General features: G+C 36.4%; 1 protein-coding gene across 2 annotated transcripts in view; it reads left to right on the top strand.

Moving 5' to 3' along the window:
- Positions 1-24,628, top strand: part of LOC150079140 (vacuolar protein sorting-associated protein 11 homolog) — a 697,977-nt gene that overhangs the window by 260,999 nt on the left and 412,350 nt on the right. For both annotated transcript variants that reach the window (XM_090382204.1, XM_090382205.1), the window contains one exon: positions 1,380-1,458. In XM_090382204.1, coding sequence (XP_090238330.1) covers positions 1,380-1,458 — 79 coding nt within the window. The remainder of the gene's footprint in view (positions 1-1,379; positions 1,459-24,628) is intronic.

Here is a 24,628-nt window from a genome sequence, read left to right as displayed (position 1 = left end):
CAGCTGCCAATGCGCCATTAAAAACCAAACCAAACCAAACCAAACTAATCAACTACCTGCTGGCTAAAGGCAAATTTCTGCACACCTCAGAGATTCTTAGTCTAAGCAAGAGGAAGAATCCCATCAGCATTCAAAAGAATCCCATCACCATTCATAGTTAGGCCAGATGTGGCCTTACCATGGCCTTATGCAACATGATGATCACCTCTTTGTCCCAGCTGGAAAAAAGTTGCTGTAATCATTTAACAGATCCCATGGGTTCTGTCACTGATAGCAGCTTGTTTGCACTGCTCAGAGAATTTCATGTCAGAATGTAGATCTTTTTCATACTCCAATACTTTTGAGTTTGGTGCCACTCAAATAATATATTATTCTGGGAATACTGCTACCAAAATGCAGTACTACTTTGCATTTATCACTACTAAACCTCATTTGCCATTTTCCAGTCCATCTGCTTATTTTGATCTAGATAAACTAAAATCATCTTGAAGTATAGCATACTGGGATTAATTTAAATAAAATTCATAAATTATGCAAACTTTTAATTTTGCTGGTCATAAGATTTCTTATTTTTATATAAGGAGAAATATTTTAAAAATATTTAATGTATTTCTTACAGTAATGCCACACGAGTGTTCTGCATGTACTAGTGCAGCCCACAAGTCCCCAAGAGCCATTAGTGCAGCCTACAGCCTGAGATAACTGTTGGCACAGTCTGTGAACACTTTAAGTTTGACATCCTCTGCATTAGAGGGTTGAAATTAACACTGACATAATTCTAATAGATATTTTAATATTTAAATTTGGAGGAGGGTGTACTGGGGCAACAGTACACCTGCTGCTGTGATAAATACATAGAAATTAATGTTTCAGTTTACAGGGCTGAACAAGAACTTAGCAGTATGAATATTATGCAAGTACAGTCTGATACTCCTCTACTAGTTATACTGCTAATCTCATTTTTAGTCCCCTTAACTGAGATATTTATTTCATTGTTTTAAATTTAGTTTCTCAGTTATCATGATGCTTCAGGTGAGGACTGGTAAGAAGATCCAGAGTAAACATAGAGAGCCAATTATAATTAATTTGTCAGCAAGATTACCTGTTCTATTTTAATTAATATATAATTTTTGTAATGCAGTGTAAGTAAGTATGCACTGCTTTAGGTAATTATGAATTTATATTATTTATTGGTTTATGCTGATTTATGATAAATTCCTCTTGCTTATTAGTAATGGGATTCATTTTGCTGTTAGGAAACATAAAACATTGTGCTGGCCATGTAAAAAAAAATATGAAATATGAAACTGTTTTCCTTTTCTTTGAAATTGTATAGTAACATGTGTGTTTATTATTTATTTATTTTATTTATTTTTCAGTAAAGGTGATTACGATGGAGCTATAGCCCAGTATATCAAAACTATTGGAAAATTGGAGATTTCTTATGTAATTAGAAAGGTAAAGCACTTATCTCGTAATCTATTCTTCTGTTTTTGAATTATGTACATTTGTGATATTTATTTTAAATTTTTCTGTATAGTGTACAAGTTAGTGGAATTGCATCATTTCTGTTCATAGCCAACTACCCAAGTAGTTATATATTGGCATCATTAAGTATATCTCATATTGTGAATACCTTCACAACGAGTTGCCATGATATTGCACTACCTTGAATAAGTAACTCTTCACCATAGAGGAGACTATTGTTACTTATTCTCGGTGGATACCATCACCCATATGGAACCATTTCGGAGCTTATTGACTCCTCATCAGTGGATGGGTAGGTACCCTGGTGTTGCAATGATGACAACTGGGTTGTCATCATTGCAACACCATTTCTGTTCGTAATCTGTTCTTCTGTTTTTGAATTATGTACATTTGCGATATTTATTACATTTTGCTGTATAGCATACAAGTTAGTGCAACTGCATCATTTCTGTTCATAGCCAACTCATTCAATATCATGGCAACTTGTGAAGGTATTCACAATATGAGATATAGTTAATGATGCCAATATATAACTACTTGTGATCACCTGCGGTTCAAAAAGGGGAAATAAACAAATATGCAATTAATCTGATATCAGCCAAAGTAAAATTTGATACATGATCAGACATTTCATCAGAGGATGAAATGCCTGACCATGCATCAAGGGACTGCATTTCTATACCTGCCCAAAGCTATGTAAGAGAAGAAAATTTTGAAAAAACAAAAGAGCAATATAATAAAGTTAATGAAAAAATGATATAACGCTTACAGAGATTAGACAGGGTAGTCCCAATGCAGTGTATAAATGAAAATTACAATAAATTAGGTATAAAATTTAGTAGATACATAAATACCGATGAAATAAAAGCATACCGGAAATAAAAGAAAGGTCTGGAATGATACAACTAATCATAATGATAACTGCAACCAAAATGGTAAAACGCAGTATCTATAATGAAAAATTACACTTAAAATTTACTAGATACATAAATGCCGATGCAATGAATTACTAAAAACTAAGGAAATCTAAAATCCAAGTCTAAAAGCATACCTAAGATATAAAAGCAAGGCCCGGAATGACTGTGAAAAACACAACTAGTTATAATAATAACTATGATCAAAGCAGTAACAACCAAACAGAAACAAATCCAAGCATTATAATTTATATTACTAAAACAAACGTCAAAGAGAGCTAAGAACGATAGACTACCAGTGACCTCTATAATCAGATATCAAAAATAATTTATAGAATCTATATTAAAGTTTAGATGGAAAAAGAAAGACTATGATAGAAAGTGCAACAAACGTGACATAAATAAAAACAGAAGTGGTTGTATTATAAGATTAGCTTCGCGCAAAGCAGCAGCTATGGAAACAAGTGTGTGTGTGTGTGTGTGTATATATATATATATATATATATATATATATGTATAGAATGAAATTACTAAAGCCTAGAACTGTGATGTTATAATTACTAAAGCATTGAACAGGGATATTATATGATAATATTAACCAATTAGAATTTTATATTAGGAATTAGCAATTCCAGTATTCCACTATTCAATATATATTACCATCTTTTACCGGCTCTTCTTACTATACCAGGATCCCTTTCTTATAGGGTTGGGAAGTTACGCTCCCGGTAATATCCGATGTACAATCGTATAAACACGTTTCCTTCACTTTGTACTTTTAACTATCTTATTCTCTTTTTTCATACCTCATGAACCATTAGAGCAATTTGAGGGGATTGAGGTACTATTGCTTTTAACTAGCCTTCTCTCCATTCTCCTTTTGTTAGCTAATTTAGCTTATTATGTTTAGCAGATTATTTGGTTCTCAGCATTGCTTATTTACTATTTTGTTTCAGCTATCGGTCGGGCTAAATGTCATCCAGCCTGTATTCTGCAAAATTACTATTAATAAGCTACTTAATTTTATTATTATAATTTCTATTTTATTATATAATTTTATTATAATTTTAATTTTATTATTATAATTTCTATCTTATTATATTATACCCATCTTACAGGTACTTATGGACTTCTTTAGGTCCTAGTTATACAAGCAGATGACAACAGAAACTGATAGCTCTGCCAGCCATGGGTTTGGTATTTTGTAGTGGTTTAGCCCTCGACAAAGTCCCTTGCAAAGTATCTTTTCCCATGGATGGCTAATTATATATAATTTTTATTGAGTTTAATATTTATGTTTAACCATTGTTGCCTAGGGTCCGGTTAGTTCATGGATTGCTTCGGGTTTTTTAAACGACAGGACGGCCTCTACATTTTAACATTATTTCACACACACACACACACACACACACACACACACACACACACACACACACACACACACATATGCGCGCGCGTGCGTATATATATATACATAAAACATAAAACAACCATGGCTGCGTAAAGATGAGAAACAGAAATGGCTGTGATTTAAAGACTAGCATTGTGCAAAGCAGCAGATAGCTAAATCTTAAATTGATAAAAATAAAGATATAATATTAATAAATTAGCAACTGTAGAAATAGTGGGAAAATAAAAATAACCCTGATATGACAATTGTACCAAAGCAGCAGCAAAGAATGCAAAGGTAGATATATATATCTATAATAATAAGTTACACAGACAGCCAAAAGCCATTTTATATATACAGTCGATTCCGGTTATTTGGGACACATCGGGACTAGTGCATTTTGGCCCGATTAAGCGGCTGCCCCAATTATCCGAAGTTTCACATAAATAGTTAAAAATACAATTTACCCCCCCCCCCCTTTACAATTACTTCACTGTACAATCAAATCACATTAGGACGAACTCACCACAGTAAAGTACCGTTCATTATACGATGTGTTGTAAGCGCCGGTCATTGTGATCACGTTTGTGAATTGAATTTTAATTCTAATTAGCGAAAATAGGAGCAATAATATCCACAGGCTATAAAAGTAAAGATATATTAAGCACAGATTTACTCTTTATTACCTTACCAATTAAAAAATTAATGATACGTGAAAATCGGAAGAATATACGTGATAATCGGAATAATTAATACGTACTGTAATATGTACATACTAACTAGTTGACATTTCAGTTCACTGACATTTGTGGGTGAGGATTAAAATTTAAAACAGTAATAAGATAAGCAATCAATAACAAAGGACACGGCACACACAAATTGCAAGTAACACAACACACGCAAGTGAGAACGGAGTAACAAATTACGAAGCTTTAAAAATAGGAATGAAGAGAAGAGTCTAAAAATTATTTTTTTTTATATGATTGAAGATTCCATGGAAGTGTAAACACATTTTACCATAATAACCCATAGAATTCCAGCTGTCGGTATTACTGCAAATTCAATAAGATCGAGTTTACTGTCCGTTTATGATAGATTGCACTAACACAAAAGCCCAATAAACAGGTGACTGCTAATTGTTTTTATTGTTTTATGGTTGTGACCTCCAGAAATCCGACCAAACTATGTGGTACGGTCGGAGACAATCGTAGGGTAATCTCCAGTGCTGAGGTCTCCTGCCCCAATTAAACGGCATTTTGTCCCAATTAAGCGAAGTAAACCCTGGCTATTTTCTCTATTGGTTTTTGTTTTTTAAGATTTGCCCCAAATAAATGGCTGCCCCGATTAACCGGTGGCCCAAATAACCGGAATCCACTGTATATTTATTTATTTTATGTATATGTTATGTATTATAGTTAAAAGTTATTGTCTGTCTGTTTAGCTAATGGGAGGCAAAGTTAGTATGAGCAATGTGAGGTGTCACATTGTTGTAATGTAGCATCCAGCCACCTGCATGCCCTTGTGGTCATTTCTGGTAAATGTGACCCCACAAAGTGTGCAGTATGTTTCTCTAGTAAAGTCTTGTAACAGTCGTATGATATGCAGCCAGTCTCAAGATAGAGACTGGCTGCTGCATGTGATATTAAACTGTTAAGAAGCAAAATGAACAGAAAAAGGAAAATAATAAAAGTTATTATATGTCTAATATCTGAGTCCATTATAATCACTGTTGCAAAAAAAAAAAACACCTTGTCTTTACTTTTGAAAGTATTTATATCTTTGATATCAACATGCTATGATCACTACCACCTAAAGGTTCTTTTAATTGAAGACTCTTAATAGATGATGAATTACTGCTGATAACCAGATCAAGAATAATGCTTTCCCTTGTTGTTTTTAACATAATGGTATAGAAAGCAGTCAGTAGCAAATCAGGATGTTTTACTTTTGAGTATACTGCAACTCATCAATATCTGCAAAGTTAAAATCCCCCACGATAAGACGTTCTAATTTGCTGGTTCAGTTTTGTTGTCATTATATTCATCACAGCCAATTGTTCTCTAGCAGATTCCTACTCTCATTTTTGCTTTCCCAGTGTTTGTGTTTTCCCAAACTGATTCAACTAATTCAGTATTACATTGGCAACATCTACTACTGGTTGTACTGCTTTAGATGATATGTACTTCCTAACAAAAAGTTTTAGTCACATCATGCATTCCCCTCCTATCATGTCTTGCCTTTCGAGGTGCCTCCGTAGCCAGGTGGGAAGGAGCAGCAGTGCGTAGCACACGCTTCTTGATTAGACCGGGGTTCGAGCCCGTCACCACCAAATATGGAGGATGCGGAAAGGTCAGGGAATGACCACCGCATATCCCGGAGCAATATGGCCTTAGTTGCTAATGCTCCTAAAAACCAAATAACAAACAAACAATCTTGCCTTTCTTTATAAATAATCACCATATTCAAGTTCTGCACCCCCATTATCAGTGTGTGTTATACTTATAATATCAGCTTTTCCTGACTTACCCACTACTTCAGACTCATCAAATTTATTTACTATACTGCTAGTCTTGTATTCTTGTTTGTATTTTTAACTCTTGCACAGCCCATGTAATTGCTAGTCTAGTATGTACCAATACCAGGCCATGTAATACTCCTGCTTTTCAGGCTACTGCATATCAAAATAGCAGCAGTGTAAGAATCAGTACCACCTCTGCTTACCAGTGTAATTAAATTAGTCTGTGTAGCTCCTCAAACTGACAGCTTTCCAACCCACTAATAGTACCTCAATAGTATAAGCAAATATTCTTTCAACCCTCCTGTTCAAGTGTATTTAATCTCTTTGGAAATGGTCCAGTCTGTTAACAAACACTGGTCATACTGAAAAAAATTCTACCTCATGAACTTTGCACAATCTATGCAGGGCTGAATTGATTGACGATCTGTCATCATGAACTCTCTCCTATCATGTCTTGGCAAAAATCCAGACACTTTCATATTCATCCCTAACTCAGCCTTTTTCTCAACATCTTGTCATACTTTTTCAGTGGTTGTTTATAATGCCTATACTTAACATCATTGGCACTAACATTACAACAGTATTGCCCTTTTGTATTAAAAGATAATTGTATTAGTCGTAGCAATAATTGTAGTACATCATCACCGGTTTTAGCTCTTAGTAGACATACCCTGGTCCTATTTCACCTGTCCTTATTGCTTAAAATATTTTCTGCTTCTTTGACAGCAGTCCCCAAGAATAAATGTTTCTTTTGGGACCAGCACTTCCTACTTGCTTAATTGTTGTTGATCGCAGTTCATTCAGATCCATAAGAGTAGACCGTGTCATCAAGATGGAGAGCTGAGTGCTGAGGAATCCTCTTATTTAATTTATTTGAGTAGAACAACCCATTTCTTTAAGAATTCACATGCACGAATGTATCTCCTGTGGCCTATGTCTATCTATAGGTAACCCTGCAAACATACCACATGCAGTGCATGCAACAAGGCCTTGATTTGTAGGAAAACCACCTTGGGGACCCTCCCTGAACCCTCCATGGCTTCCTCGCTGCTTTTGGGCATATGCTTTATTTCTCTAGTCCAAGCCTTAATGTTGTGGGGATAAAAGAATCAGGGGAGGAGTGCTACTGTGCTACTGCACAGTAACTATGTGATATGCTAGTATACAATAGTAATCATAATAAAACCGTACTATTCCCTGCTGCTATATCAATATATATATATATATATTTCTTAAAATATAGTGTATTATAAATTACTGCAATTATATGCTCACAGCCTCACAAAAGAAAATAATGAAGAATTATATTTATCCTCCTGTCCTGTTTAAATTTTCAGTGATATTGCAATATTCTAGTTGGCAACAGCCGACTTTACTTTTTATGCTTAACTTTCTAAATATAGAAAGTTAAGCATAAATGGTTATCTACACATAGATAAATACAAAAATACATAAATATGCCTGATTAAGGTGCAAAAAACCTCCAAATTGTCATGAAAGTTGTGTACTGAATTTACAAGCAAGCCCAGAAATTTAGGAATTTTTGGGAATGAGTAGAAGCTGACATTCAACATTTTTTTCTTCTTGAAAGCATACACTTTATATATAATGTAAGCTTTATTATCCATAACTTTGATTAGTGAAAATCTCTAGTCACCAGCATATTTATAATCTAGAACTGGGGCTATCAATTAAAGTAGTTTTCTTTGTGTTTCACATTAGGTCTGCATTTGTTTTTAGCAGAAACAGTAAAATTTCAAATAAATATAATGATAACATTTTTATTTACTTTTATTATAGAATGTTTTCTACAGAAAATGAAGAAAAGTGCATTTGGTGAAATGTACAATTGATTGATTTTTTAAATGTCATACATAGAATTAAGGGAACTTACAAAAAAAAGAAAAATGCAAAAGTAAAATTAATAATTATTGCTTGTTGGTGCCTGTTATATAAAATGTTTGCTATTGTGATTTGTTTGTTCTGGTTTGAAATGGAACACTCAACAGGATAAAAGAGCAGAAAACAGATAAAATGCACGTGAGACATTACCTACCACAAACCAGAATGGCAGTGCATTCCAGTGCCATCCATTCTGTGAACCCCTTTGTAGTTATTTGTATTTTTAACCTATTGAATAAAAATGGGCTTCTAGCTTGCACTGGGATTGCAGCTTTACACTCTCTACATATGCACATACCAGTAGTATTGATCAAGGGTATGAGTAAATATTTACTGTGAAGGTAAATACTTTTAAAATACCTCTATTTTTGTATATTATTATGATTTATATTTATTTTGTATTCATAGGCTGATGTTTTGAATAACTAAATGTTATATGATGTAGTTCTGGTTGTGGGCCAGCAGAATGAAGTAATGTGATAGTATAAAACAAGCACTTGTTGCTTACATGCGACAAATAACTAGCATATGCCCATAGCGGTTCTTTGAAGCTCTTTTCCTTAGGATGATGATAGATAGATAGCTAAGTTGTGCCAGAGAAAAATTGGCCCCAATTTCTAGTCTCTCATGCTTTTGTTGGTGTTTATTCATAATAAATAATTTATTTAAAAAAAAAAAAAAAAACTTTTTCATTGCTATCAAATAAAATATGGAGTCATTCTGACTTTTCCTTATTGTATAATGCCTAAAAATAGTTTAATTTATATGTAAAGATAATGACATGTAAATACTGGTCTTTGAGGTTGTCACAGACATTCTCTCAGATATGCCAGACAAGCTGTACTTGCTACCTGGGTGTCTAAAACGCTGATGGAACTGATATTCGGGTGACACTCAAGTCAAGTGGACCCAATTTCGGCGAAGTTCGGACGGTCTGTGATGAGGTGTGGCGCCCACACCACATTGAGGAACGCCGCCCCTCTATGTTACCAGGCAGTACTAGGTAGTAGATGACTCTCATCAACCGGTGAAATACCACCACTTTGCTTATTGGAGGCTTGAAGTGGTGGAACCCATGTTTAGTCTCTAGAACTAAGGTCCGGCCAACCCTTCCCTATCTCTTCCATCATGCAGTATGATTGATGATTTTTGAGGTTATGATGAACATCGTGGCGAGATCCAATATTCCTTACATTTCGAGGGTACAGCTCTAAAACGGTGTTCGCAGGCCGGCCGCTAGTTAGTACACCGGACCAAACCTATTGGTAACTCTCTAGGAGGCTTCCGGATCAGCTAGTGTATAATCTTGCTACCTCTACTCTGCCAGATAGTGACTGGAGGGAGTCCGAGTAGTGTGTATGCGGGGAGCATTGTCGAGGCCACGTTATGTCAAGGATCTGGGTATATTCTTACCACATGTGCGCCATATCCAAAAATTTCATTACTTCATACAGCATGTCCCACCCACTTTTTCTTACTATTGAATACACTATGAATTGTCAAAATAATAGAGCAAGCATATCTGCGAAAAGATCTAAACCTCCCAAGGACTTCCTAATTCATTTCACATATATACATGGTCTCAATTCTAATCTCAACGATGTCCATTTCCACTTGCAGTCTTCCAAACCCCATGTACTTTTTCTGACTGAATCTCAGTTATCGGTTGATTAAGCTACTGCTCATCTCAGATGCCCAAATTATTTGCTGTATGATTCCTTTCGCCTCAAAGGTGGTACTTGTGCATATGTCCGTTCTGATATTCCCTGTCAGAGACTTGGCAATATGGAATCTCCTCTCTTTGATCTTCTCTGGCTTAAAATCTCTCTACCTCATTGTGTCAAATTCATCTGTTGTCTCTACCGTTCTCCCAACTCCACTAATCACTTGGAGCTGTTTGACTTCCTCTCTTTGCAACTTGACTTTCTCCAGTCCAACTTTCCTAACAGTGAGGTAATTTTCCTTGGTGATTTTAATGTTCACAACTCCAGCTGGCTTCCGTTTTTTAGTCACATTGACCCAGCAGGTCGAGATGCTGAGGCTTTTCCAATTACTAATGACCTAGCACAGATTGTTCATTTACCTACAAGAATACTTGACAATCCTAATCATACAGCCAATACGCTTGATCTTTTTCTCACAAACAACCCTTCTAAGTACAAGGTCGAAGTGAGAGGTCCTTTAGGCACTTCAGATCACAACTTGGTGATTGTCTCTTCTCCAATGGAACCTTTATCTTATGGCTATTCCCAACCTCGTATTGTTTGGCATTACAAGAATGCAAAATGGGATGACCTGAGAGACTTTTCTTCTTTTCCTTGGTCTGATTACTGTTTCAAAACTTCAGATGTCAATGTTTGCTCAGATCGTGTCAGTGAAATTATTCTTGCAGGAATGGAATCCTTTATCCCACACTCCACTTTAAAATCTCGTCCTTTATCTAAACCTTGGTTTTCCAATAAATGTGCTAAGGCTGTTCAAGAGAAGAATTTTGCATATCGTAATTGGCTTGTTTATAATTCTTCAGTTTCATTTTCTGCCTACACCAAAGCTCGCAACAATTGTAAAGCAGTTATTAATCAGTCCAAACTAGAGTTTGAACAGGCTAAGAGTAGAAAACTTGCTTCTTGCCCTAATGGTAGCCGAGCATTCTGGTCTCTTGCCAAAGCTATTGGCCGCAACTTTTGGCCATCTCTGCTCCCACCTCTGTCCAAACCAGATGGTTCTGTTGTCACTTCAGCCAAGGATAAAGCTGACCTGCTAGCATCCCATTTTTCTTCCAGCTCATGTATTAATGATCTTGGTAAAACACCTCCCACCATTCCGAACACGCTCCATTCAATGCCTCCCACCATGTGGTCTTCCGTCAAAAGGATATCAGAAGGATTTTGATGAATCTTGATGCTAAGAAAGCTCCAGGTCCTGATGGTATTTCTCCACTTGTTCTCAAAACCTGTGCTCCTGAACTTACTCCTATTCTTTGCCGCCTTTTTTCACTTTCTTATTCCAAAGGTGTTTTTCCTTCTGCTTGGAAATTTGCTCATATCCAGCCAGTTCCTAAAAAGGGTGACAAATCCCTCCCATCCAATTGTCGTCCCATTGCAATTACTTCTACTCTTTCTAAAGTAATGGAGAAATCAATTAACCGCCAACTCTTAAACTACCTAGAAACCCTCCGTCTGATCAATGATCGCCAGTATGGATTCCATCAGTGTCAATCCACTGGTGATATTCTGGCTTATGTTACCCATTTATGGACTAATTCAATGGAAAGGTTCGGTGAAACACAAGTAGTTGCTCTTGACATCTCAAAGGCTTTTGAGTGTGTTTGGCATAAAGGTCTTCTAAACAAGCTTCCATCTTATGGTTTGCCAACTGTTTTTAGTAATTGGTTATTCAGTTTTCTCTCTGATCGCTCACTGAGGGTGATGGTAGATGGCTCTCTGTCTTCTAACTTCTCCACTAATGCCGGTGTCCCCCAAGGTTCAGTTCTTTTCCCCACTCTTTTCCTCTTGTATATCAATGACCTTCTTCCATTGACTGGAAATCCTATCCATAGTTTTGCCGATGATAGCATATTGCATTCAACTTTCCATTTTGAGAAACCTTGTCCTGCTCAATCAGCTTCAAGTTCTCGAAAATCTGCTGCCAATTCCTTAAATGCCGATCTTCAGGTAATTCTCCAGTGGGGCAAAGACAACTTAGTTGATTTCAACCCTTCTAAAACTCAGTCTTGTCTTATATCTCGCAAAAAGGATTCTTCTGCTCCTATGCTTATCTTTAGTGACACTCCGATTTCTAGGCAAAATGATATATCTCTTTTGGGGATTACCCTGACTTCTAATCTCTCTTGGCACAAGCACATTACAAATATTGCTTCCTCTGCATCTAAAAAACTTGGTTTTCTCTTTTGCTCTTGGCGTTACTTTTCTTCCAAACAGCTGCTCACTCTGTATAAATCGCAAATCCGCCCTGCCATGGAATATTGTTCCCACATCTGGGGTGGTGCCCCCAAAACCTCTCTCAGGCTTCTTGATTCCATTCAGAAGAGGACATTTAGGTTAATTAATGATTCATCTCTAACAGAGTCTCTCCACTCGCTGTCTCATAGACGCACTGTTTCTGCTGCATGCGTCTTCTACAGATACTTCCATGGGCACTGTTCTTCTGAATTGGCTTCTATAATTCCCGTTCTCTCTTTCAAAACAGTCCGAACACGTGCCGCCACCAGCCAACATCCATTTACTGTCCAACTTCAAACCCACAGAACCAACTTTTCATCTTCCTCATTTATTCATTCAACTGCCGTTTTCTGGAACAACCTTCCTTCATACGTATTTCCTGAAAATTACAATCTACAGAAGTTCAAGTCCAATGTCAACAAATATCTTCTTTCGTCTTCTCAACCTCCAACCCAAGCATGGTACTAAGTACTATAGGTTCTAATACCTCTCATGTTTGGGGTTCACATAAAAAAAATAATAATAAAAAAATAGAAGAAAAACTACACGTTAAAAAAAAATAATAATAATAATTTCTGTTTTAGAAAGATAAGTGTGACTTGACACTGGTCAACACGTAAAATGTTGCGAAAACAAAAATATCTAATCTTGATTAATTTCATGCTGCTGAACATGGAAATCACATTCAGATTTGTCGATTGGCTCTTGTTTTCGAATTAGAGTTGGGGTCTCATATTAATGACTTACTCTACATTATCTACTACAGCTCTTGGCAAAATGCATGGGAACACCGTAGTATCAGTATCATCACACACTTATCACATGATCGGCAACCATCGCTCTGCATCACGTGATAAGTTATTGTCACCACAAATGCATCTTCAACTCTGTTGCAGTAATCCTCGAATATGGCTAGGTACAGAGTGAATTGTTCTCAATTAATGGGTGTTCTCTGCAAGAATCCTACTTTTTGTGCAGTATTTGTGTTAAGTAAGATTAATATGACCAGTAATTGTGTGAATAATCCGGATGACTTCTGAACTACATAAGATCATAGAAAGTGAGCTTAATGGCCTTATCAGGGATCTCAAACTGCCGAAGAATAAGGCAGAGCTTTTGGCCTTGAGACTACAACAGTGTAATATTCTAGATCATTCTGTAAAATTGAAAATATTCTGTACTCGAAATAACGATTATGATAAATTCTATTTAACAGAAGGTAAACTCACTGTTTGTAAGGATGTTGATGGCCTAATGGCAGCAATAAACATGAGTCACGTTCCTGAAGAATGGAGTCTGTTTATAGATGCTTCTAAGGTTAGCCTTAAGGCTGTGTTATTACACAATGAATCCTTTTAGGTGTACACTATCAGAAATATGAGTGGGAGCTATATGGCACCCCAAATTTATAGGCAATTGCCATTTTATTAGGACGTGTCTGTGATACTTGCATCAGCATCATCTGATTTGTCTATCATACTGTATTTAGACAAATCAGATGATGCTATATTCAGTTTGGTTGTGCTGTTGGTAGAGTCTCTTCCAAAGATGTGCCTACACATGCACTCGTACACTTTCTCAGTATGTTATTAACCACTTCATTTAGCCTTATACAAACACGAAATGGCTCTGATGTAGCTTTCAATTCCTTGGATGATGGAAGCATATCTAATCAACTATTAATTTTAGACATAAAGTTTAGATCTGCTGACAATGTTGAAAAAAAAGTCACGAGTTAGGATTAAATTTGAAAGTGTCTGCAATTCTGTCCAGAAACGATAGGCGGGAGTATATGATGAGAGCCTTGTCAATCAATTTGGTCCTGGAGAGATTGTGCAAGGCTCATGGAAGTAGAATTTTTTTCAGCATGGTCTGTGCTTGTTAACAGGAGAGACTGCTTCTACAGGGATGGTATACATTTAAATAGAAAGGGTGCAAGAATATTTGCTGATGCTATCGAAGCAGTGTTAAGTGGGTCGGAAAACTGCTAGCTCGGGGGGGGGGTGGTTTCTCATGCTAAAAGATTAACAGTAGCTGCAGCCACAGGTGAAAGTGATTCTTGCACTGTTCTTAGAATGAGCAGCAGCCTGGAAAGTGAGGTGCTGGGAATTTCGAGGACTGGTGGGAGTCATCATGGAACAAGTAAATACATGGGCTGTGTTAGGGTAACTAAGAGTAAGAACAGGTGTGTTAGGGTAACAAAGTAATAACAGGTGCATGTATACCAATGCTAGGAGTATAGTAAATAAATTTGATGAATTTGAAGTGCTGGTCAAGACATCAAAGGTGGATATTGTTGGGATATCAGAAACATGGTATTGCATAGATATAAGCAGCGCAGAATTGGAATATGGGGAATACAATGTGTGCAGAAAGGATAGACATGATAGGAAGGGAAGAGGGGTTATGCTGTTAGTTAAGAAATACAAAATCTAAGGAAGTGCATCCAGTTGACATAGATGGATAGTATTTGGTGTGACCTAAGCACTGGGAAAGCAAAAATGAGAAGTGTGTGTGTTATGGGCCTAATGACTCTGAAGAGTACAACAAACAATTTTACAGAGAAATAGGGTGGGCCAGTAAATCAGAATGTCTTATAATGTGGGGATTTTAACTTCCCAGATATTGACTCGAATTTGTGAGCTGGTCACTCGCACACTTGCAAGGCTTTTGTGGATTTATTGGATGATTGTTTTCTACAGCAGCATGTTCAAGTGGCAACCAGAGAGAGTAATATTCTTGATCTGATTATCTGCAGTGATTATTTGTGCATTAGAATTTGAAGATAAAGGAATCAATAGGTGGCAATGATCACAGTGTACTGATGTGAGATTTACTTAAAGATGTAACTACCATCAGGGGTAAAGGGAAGGGTTTTTGCTCTCGTAAAGATGACTACAGTGGTCTCAGACAGTTTTTAAATTCTATACAGTGGGATCAACTGATGATGTTAACAACAGTGAATTCTAAATGGGAAGCTACTAGTCTTTTTATACCAACTAAAAAATGCTGTTCAAGGTTTAGGCTTAAATGGATGGCAATTGATCTAATGAGACTCGTGGCAGAGAAGAAAATTGTATGGGATGTATATAAATTATCAAGTGACAGAGAAGCCTCTTGTAGATATAAGCTTCTTCTTCTTCTTCTTCTTCTTCTTTGGTCCTTAGCTGGTGGCTGGAGGAGGCAGTTGGCCATGCAACCAGTATGCTGCTGTAGGGGCCACAGGGTTTCGGACTTGCTCTGTGATGTTCTTCCATGCTTTACAATCCATGGTGTCAGTCCTGGCGTGATTAAGGTCGAGACGTCGGCTCTTCAGGTCATCTTCCACTTGTTTGGCCCACGTTTTCCTAGGCACGGTCCGTTGAATGCTCCATTGGGTGGGTCGTTGTCTCCAAAGGAGTGTGGATGGTATTCTATTCGCGCCCATTCTACATACGTGGCCAAACCATCTAAGCCTTTGCTTCTGGATTTGGTCGGCGATGGTTGGTTGCTGTTGGCATCTGGCGCGGATGGTATCATTAGTGATGCGGTCGCGAAGTGAGATGCCCAGGATCTGCTGCAGGCATCGCATTTGGAATACCTCAAGTTTGTTTAAATCTAGCTTGAGACAAATCCATGTTTCCGATCCGTAAAGGAGAATGGGCAGGATCAAAGTCCGGAAGAGTCGGATTTTAGTCTTTGAGGAAATGTTGGTCCTCTTCCACAGACACCATTTGAGCGAGGCGAACGCAGTGGCTGCCTGTCCAATTCTGCTGTGGATCTCCACGGTGGATGCAACTTTCTTCTCCTGGACCAGCGACCCAAGGTATTTAAAAGTCCTGCACGTGCTCGATCTGGATGCCTTCGAGATAGATGATGGCTTGCGACCCATCTGTTGTCAGGGCCTTTGTCTTATCAGCATTTATCTTCAACCCGTATGGCCGTGCAATGCGGGCAGTCTCGTAGAGGATGTCCGTGGTTTCAGCGTCGTTTCCGGCAAAGATAGCACTATTGTCGGCAAACATCAAGACAGTCACATAGTGATCCTTGCCATATTGTATACCCCGTCTGTTGCTGAATGCTTGCCTCATAATGGCATCGACCACAATGTCAAAAAGCAACGGGGAGGCAACTACCCTTGGCGGACTCCAGTTTGGATGGTAAATTTCTCAGATAAATCGTTCTGAATGCGCATCTGGCTGGCTAAACCATTGTATGCAGTTTGGAGGAGTGTGATGACTTTTCGAGGTACATGTTTAACCTCTAGCAATTTCCATAAGGCAGGCCGATGGACACAGTCGAAAGCAGACTTAAAGTCAATAAAAACAATGACGGTTCGCTGTCCACACCGAATCCTCTCCTCCATCAGTTGACGGATAGCGAAGATTTGATCACAGCATCCTCGCCCGGGTCTAAATCCCGCCTGTTCTTCTCGACTGGTTTGCTCGCGATGTTTTTGCAGCCTTGACTGAATGTTCTTCATAAGGACCTTTCTGATGATGGAAAGGAGACTGATGCCACGGTAGTTCTTGCAATCCCGATTATCACCTTTCTTGTGGATTGGCACGATAATGGCTTTCCTCCATGTTAGCAGAATTTGTTCAGTGCACCAGATGGTTTTGAGGAGTGAGTGTAGTCGGCGAAGCAGTACATCTCCCCCGGCTTTGATCGCTTCTGTGGTGACTTGGTCCACTCCTGGTGCCCTGCCATTCTTTAGGGATTGTATGGCTGCTTTCACTTCTTCTACTGTAGGCTCGACATCGAGGGGGATATCGATTGGTGGTGCGGCTGGTGGTGGTCCCTAAGGTGGGTCGTGATTATACAATGCTTTAAAGAATTCACTCCACTGTTCGGACGGTGATCATACGAAGGTCCCATCAGCGTTCTTGATGTTGTCACTAGTCAATTTGGTCTTTCCACTCAGACATCTGAGGGTATGGTAGAGAGTGCGGTACTCGTGCTTGGATCCCGCCTCTTCAAGATCGTCTGCCACTTGGTTCCAGTATGGTTCTCTCTCCACTTTCATCCTCTGTCGGACTTCTCGGTTTAACTGCCAGTACTGTTCAAAGTCGACCAATTTTGCCTGTTTCCGTTTGTCCACAAGGTCGAGGCACTCGTCTGATATCCATGGTTGCGTTCGGCGTCGGGCAGGTGGGCATAGGGGCTTGGCACATTCCAGGATGGCATCAGAGATCTGCTTTTCTTCTTCATTTATATCCTCGGACGCGGCCAGTGTCTCAAAGCGGTTGGATAGGGCGATCCGATATGCCTGTTTGTTGGCAGCATTCATTAGTTGCCTCCCGTCCAGCTTGGCTGACCGAGATGACCTTTTTGCATGTCGTAGTTTGAGCTGCACCTTCACCCGAATGAGGTAGTGAGCTAGTCTGTAATCACGTCACAAAGAGGATCGGACAAGTGAAGACAGATTACTAGAAATCTTTGGCAAAGGATGCAAAGCAAATCAGTAAAGACTTCTTTACTTATATAAACTCTAGAAGAAAGGGACTGAATCAGGTTGGTTCACTTGATATCGATGATTTGACTGTTGATGATCCTGCTAAGATAGCTTACAAACTGAATGAGTATTTCGCATCTCCAATCGCACATAAGGAATTCTTTAGGGAAGTGGACGGCAGACGTTTATCAAACACTAGCAGAGAGCTAAATGATTTTGTAATAACTGAGAGCAAAGTGGAGGAGAAATTGTTTAAGTTAAACAAAGGCACCTTAGGTGGATGGGATCTATCTTGTTATATTAAAGGAGGTGGCAAAGGAAGTAAGCAAACCCTTAAAGAAGTGTTGCAGAATCATCTAGACAAGACTGCAGTAATAATTCAGACACAGCATGAGTTTGTTAGGGGTAAGTCTTGTTTAACTAATTTGATTGGATGCTATGATGTGTCACAAAGGAACTGGATGAAAAAATAATTTTGATATCATATACTTGTATTTCAGGAAAGGTTTTGATACTGTTGTGCATGGAAGACTACTGTTCAGATTGGAATTAAGGGCAAGTTGCTACAATGGATAAAAGGGTGGTTTAATCGTAATCAGTGGACACCGCTCTTCGTGGACTAATTTTATTAGTGGAGTCCCCTAGGGTTCGGTTTTGTTTTATGATTAAGTTAGCGATTCTTACATTGCTTCTGTTGGAACATGCAGCAACTGGAAAACAAGATATTGGGGATTTCAAGACTTCCTGAAGTTCTTACAAACAAACAGATATTGGCTGTTTTATGGTGTTGCATATACATTACTTCTAGTTGCAAAAGAATGAATAAATTTGATGAATTTGAAGTACTGGTTAAGTACTTAAAAGCAGATATTTTAGGGTATCTGAAAAATTATATCATTCAGGCATAAGCAGGGTGACCATATATTTTTGAAGCAAAACCATGACAAAACGTGCTCCAAAGAAGAAAATCCTGGACAAAACTTGGACACCGTTTTGTTTGCATCTTTTTAATTATATGTACCTTCTTAAGTAAAGTAAATTATTTTCTAATTTTGTGAATACTTTAATAATATTTTAGTTAGTGTATTAATAAATAATTTAACTTTAAAAATCCATTTAAAGACATGCAACAAATCAAATTTATAAATATTTTAAAGGTGGGATAATAAAGTTACATTAAAATCTATTCACATAGTGTGAACAGATTTTATAAAAAGAAAAAAAAAAAAAAAAAACACTTTTTTTTTTTTTTTTGTTAGTTTAGTTGTAAGCATTACAAAAACAAGTGCACTTAGTTAAAATGCAAAATTCGTTTTATCCAAGATATCGGATATATAATGCTAAACATTATATATCCGAGATACTAAAAGAAATTGTTGAAGTTAAACAAAAGCATCTGAGGTGGATGGGATCTATCTTGTTATATTAAAGGAGGCGGCAAAGGAAGTAAGAAAACCCTTAAAGAAGTGTTGCAGGATCATCTAGGCAAGACTGCAGTAATAATTCAGACACAGCACTTTTAAATATAGTAACTTCTTAATTTTAATTGTTAGTATTTATAAGAATTGATAGTTTAAATCACAAAATTATATAAATTTCTAATTTTGGACATTTGTAAAAAAATTATTAAAGAGAATTTTCTCACAGTTGTAGGAAATACATACGATACATTGCAATTATAAACATTTAATCTTTTAATCTTTATTTTTGCCTTCTTTTTCCTTATTTTTATTTTTATACCATTCATATTTCTCTGAAGTAGAAATTTTTTTCAGTATGGTACTGTGTTTTTTTTTTTTTTTTTAACTTTTCTTTGAATTGATTGCAATCTTCAGTAAAATTACATTTTATAATCAACAACTTTGATATCGTGGAAACATTAATTCGACTTTTTTCTAAAGACTACAACATTTTTAGTTGCGAAAACACTCCCTACCTGAACCGACATTCCTGGTTGACATAGAGCAAATTCTATGAAATGGCTATATTGTCAATAAAAATTGACTTGGATTTGAAATGTGTAAATATTTCTAACCAAACATTTTCACAAGAACTATTTTGTTGTCTCCATTCTGGTAATTTTTCGTCTACAAACATTTTTACAAGACAGCATTCATCCAATAACTTGTCTCTATTTTACAATTTTTTTAAACTTTTCCCCATATTTAATCTCAACATCATTCCATTCAGGCAATACAGACAAAGTTACCCAGTCAAAAACAGAAGTACAGTCAGACTATTTCTCCCACAGTTCAAGATATTCTGCAGCACAGTCATAGAATTGGCAAATGATGTTTTGGAAAATGTTCGATCTCATACCATATTTTTTTGTTTAATTCCTCTGATGCTTTTGTAGGAACAAACTTTAATAATCTTCTATTTTTAAGTTTAGATTTTAATAACTACAATTTGCGGTAAATTTTGGAAGCTCTGATATTTACTCTGTATTCACTCAATTTTCTGATTGAAGTTTTCAAGCTGACTTTGAACAAATAACTGTAATTTAGCATTTTCATCTTTAAAGAAATTTAAAATTAACATATGGAACTTTGATTAATGCAAAAAGTAATTTTCAAAGGCACAGACATTTCTAAAATTCTGTTTATCACAGGTAGCAAGGATAGAAAGCATGTATTTTCATGCTGAAGTAAATTTTTATACTCAACATCAGCCACTTCACAGAAAGTTTGCAGTTCTGTTACTCTAAACTGTATATATGTGAAAATATCTATAGATTTTTATAATTAAAGCTTCTAATTCTATTGGGAGAGTATCACAATTTGTTTTTGTTTCTACACAATTATGAATAATATAGCATTTTATTGTAATTTAGCATTTTCATCTTTAAAGAAATTTAAAATTAACATATGGAACTTTGATTAATGCAAAAAGTAATTTTCAAAGGCACAGACATTTCTAAAATTCTGTTTATCACAGGTAGCAAGGATAGAAAGCATGTATTTTCATGCTGAAGTAAATTTTTATACTCAACATCAGCCACTTCACAGAAAGTTTGCAGTTCTGTTACTCTAAACTGTATATATGTGAAAATATCTATAGATTTTTATAATTAAAGCTTCTAATTCTATTGGGAGAGTATCACAATTTGTTTTTGTTTCTACACAATTATGAATAATATGAGCAGCACAACCAATTCTGAGTAGGTCTCTTTAGGAAGTTTCTTAATTTGTTCACAGCATTGTTTGTTCTGCAATGCTATACAAAGTTAGTATTTGTGTTATCACCACAAAAACATAACTTTATTGACAATATCAAATTTTTCAATTGATTTTATAATGGAATCTACAATAATATTTGATGTTTCACCTTTGACGGAATAAACCTCTAGTAATTTTACATTAACTTTATTTCTTGGATTAAAATAATGAATCATTGTTGGAATAAATTTAACTGCTTTTCTATTTGAAGCATAGGATGGATATGGTAATGAAACTTACACCATTTAGCTCCATTTGTAGTTCTTCATCCACTAACAAAGCTAAGACATACATGGACAGCAATTGTTTCAATCTTTGTACATGCAGAGGAAAATGTGGAATTAAATATCAGCAAGTTAATTTAGATCAGCAATCAATGGATCTAAATGAAGAATCGTGCTTCACATAGTGATACACGAAAGTGCCTGCAGCTGCACAAGCAAGTCTGTCATTTTTAGGTTCAGTCTTCTGAAAATAACTCATAAGCTTCGAACAAGAAACTGCAGTCTCCAGCACAGATTTGTGGTTCTTTATTTTTATATTATCTGTTATATCACTACGACCCCCATGGGGTATTGAAAATGTAGACAAACCTTGTGTACAGAAAACACAATCGGGAGACGTCGACTTGAGAAATGGAAATTCTGCATGTAGCTGTTTATTAAAAGTGCATTTTCGTTTTTTTGTTGATATGGCTGAAAATAAAAATTATTTTATTAATTATTATAGTTAAGCCTTCTCCAGTGGATTTTTAAATAATAGATACTTTTTAATAAAAAATATTTGCTCTGAGAGTAGCTAGAGAAAAATTTTCAGACTGCCGGGCGCCCTGAGACTGCTGTGTGGTTTAGCTGGTTGTGTGATAGATAGCACTGCTGTGTTTGAGATTTAGTATAGCATGATAATTTATTTATTCCATATTTATTGTGTGTGTAAGATTGTACATTTGTGAATAATTCTATTATTAAGCAACTCGGAAGCCATAAACTCCTTAGGAAGTTAGTGTTATTTAATCTCTTTGGAATAGAAAAATAGACCAATGAAAAATTTACAGTCGAAATAAAAATATTTTTAACCTGGACGTCTACTAAGCTTGCTGGGACTGTCCCTGCTAAATCAGGACATATGATCACCCTAGGCATAATGGATGCAGAATTTTTATATGGAGAGTACAATGTGTACAGAAAAGAAAGGATGGGGAGAGCAGTTATTCTCTTAGTTAAGAAGCACATAAAATCTAAGGGAGTCCATCCAGTAGACATAGGTGGCCAGTGCAATGTTGAGTCAGTTTGGTCTGATAAGCATTGGGAAAAGGAAAATTAGAGTAGGAAAATTAGTGTGTTATTGGCTAAATATGACTGTATAATAACAAGGGTTGGTTACTCACACGCTATCAAGACTTGTAAATTTATTGGATAACTGTTTTCTCAGCAGCATGTTTGTTAGAGAGGCAACAAGAGAAAGCCCTTAAGCTGATTATCAGCTTAAGGTATTAGTTATTATCATGTATTATCAGCTGATTATCAGAAGCAATTCTTCATGCATTAAGAATTTGCAAATAAAAGAACCATTAGGTGGCAGTGATCACAGTGTATTGATGTGGGATTTACTTAAAGATGTAACTGCTGTCAAGGGCAAAGGGAAGGGTTTTGTTTTTGTAAAGGTGACTACAATGATTTCTAAATTCTATTTAGACTTTAGACTGTTTTTAAATTCTATGCAATGGAACTAACTGATGATGTTACCACAGAAGCTACATTTTATACCAACTAAGAGATACTGTTCAAGGTAAACCAAATGGATGTTAGTTGAACTGATGAGGCTTATGGCAGAAAAGAAAAATGCATGGAATGCATATAAATTGTCATATGATACAGAAGCCTACAGTAGACATACACTAGTCTCTGCAATCAAATCACAAAGTAAAAGTTGTTTAAGTCCATTATGAGAAGTCTCTGGCAAAGAATGCAAAGAAAAGCAGGAGGGAATGCTTTACTTATTTACACCTTGAATACTAGAATGAATGTGGAATATTGCATTGGTCCACTAGATATGAATAGTTTAATGTTGATGATCCTGCTCAGGTTTCTCACAAACCAGATTATTTGCATCTACATTCACACACGTGAGCAGTTTTTTAGGGATGAGGATGCCAGACGTGTATCAAATTTTAACAGGGAATTAAATGATTTTGTGATAATTAAGTGGAAAAGTAGAAAAGAAATTGTTCAAGCTAAATATGAAAAAGGGAGGGGGGAAAGCGCACCTATGTTGTTGAGATCTAATTGGTTATACAATCGATTCTGGTTATTTGGGACACATCGGGACTAGTGCATTTTGACCCAATTAAGCGGCTGCCCCAATTATCCGAAGTTTCACATAAATAGTTAAAAATAGAATGGACTCCTGCTTTACAATTGGTTCACTGTACAATCAAATCACATTACGATGGACTCACCATAGTAAAGTACCATTCACTATACAATGTGTAGTAAGCGCCGTCATTGTGATCACGTTTGTGAATTGAATTTTAATTCTCTTAAATGGTGATTCTAATTAGCAAAAATAGGAGGAAATTTATCCACAGGCTATAAAAGTAAAGATATATTAAGCACAAATTTACCTTTTATTACCTTACCAATTAAAAAATTAAATGATACGTGAAAATCGGAATAATTAATACGTACTGTAATACGTACATACTAACTAGTTGACATTTCTGTTCACTGACATTTGTGGGTGGGGGTTAAAATTTAAAACAGTAAAAAGATAAGCAATCAATAACAAAGAACACGGCACACACAAATTGCAAGTAACACGATATGTGCAAGTGAGAACGGAGTAACGAGTTACGAAGCTTTAAAAATAGGATTGAAGAGAAGATTCTGAAAATTAATTTTTTTATATGATTGAAGATTCCATGGAAGTGTGAACACATTTCACCATAATAACCCACAGAATTCCAGCTGTCGGTATTATCACAAATTCTGTAAGATCGAGTTTACTATCCGTTTATGATTGCACTAACAGAAAAGCCCAATAAAGTGACTGCCAATTGTTTTATGGTTGTGACCTCCAGAAATCTGACCGAACCACGTGTACGGTCGGAGACGATCGTAGGGTAATCTCCGGTGCTGCAGTCTCCTGCCCTGATTAAATGGCATGTTGTCCCAATTAAGCAAAGTAAACCCTGGCTATTTTTTTGATTGTGTTCTGTTTTTTAAGATTTGTCCAAAATAAATGGCTGCCCCGATTAACCAGAATCCACTGTATTAAGGGAGGCAGTAAAAGTGGTAAGCAAACCTTTAGCATAATTATGAGAGCAACATTGGATTCAGGGAAGGTTCCTGTGGACTAGAGATATACAAATGTATATCCAAGTCAGAAAGAGGAATCAGATTGATATGAGTAATGACACACCTGTTAGCTTGACTATTGTTCCAGCAAAAATATCGGAGTCAATGGTTAATGAAGTAATGCACTTTCTAGACAAGAATGTATTTATACTGCAGTTACAACATGGATTTGTTAAGGTGCAACCTTGTCTTTACCAATCTGATTTGATATTATAATGCAATAGCAAAGGAACAGGAAGCAAAAAATAATTTTGACATTATATACCAAATTTCAGAAAAGCATTTCACTGTTCCACAAAAGCCTGCTGTACAAATTGGAGCAGCGTGCCATTAGGGGAAAGTTACTGCTATAAATAAAGGGATAGTCAGTTATTAGAAGATAGAGTGATATCAACTGGCTCTGCACTTCTTGGACTATTAATTAATGGAGTTCCTTGGGGTTCAAT

Source organism: Mastigoproctus giganteus, chromosome 10 (assembly GCF_048544385.1).
Source record: "Mastigoproctus giganteus isolate SK-2022 chromosome 10, ASM4854438v1, whole genome shotgun sequence".
In the NCBI taxonomy this organism is placed as follows: Eukaryota; Metazoa; Arthropoda; class Arachnida; order Uropygi; family Thelyphonidae; genus Mastigoproctus; species Mastigoproctus giganteus.
This window is presented reverse-complemented; position numbering and strand designations above follow the sequence as displayed.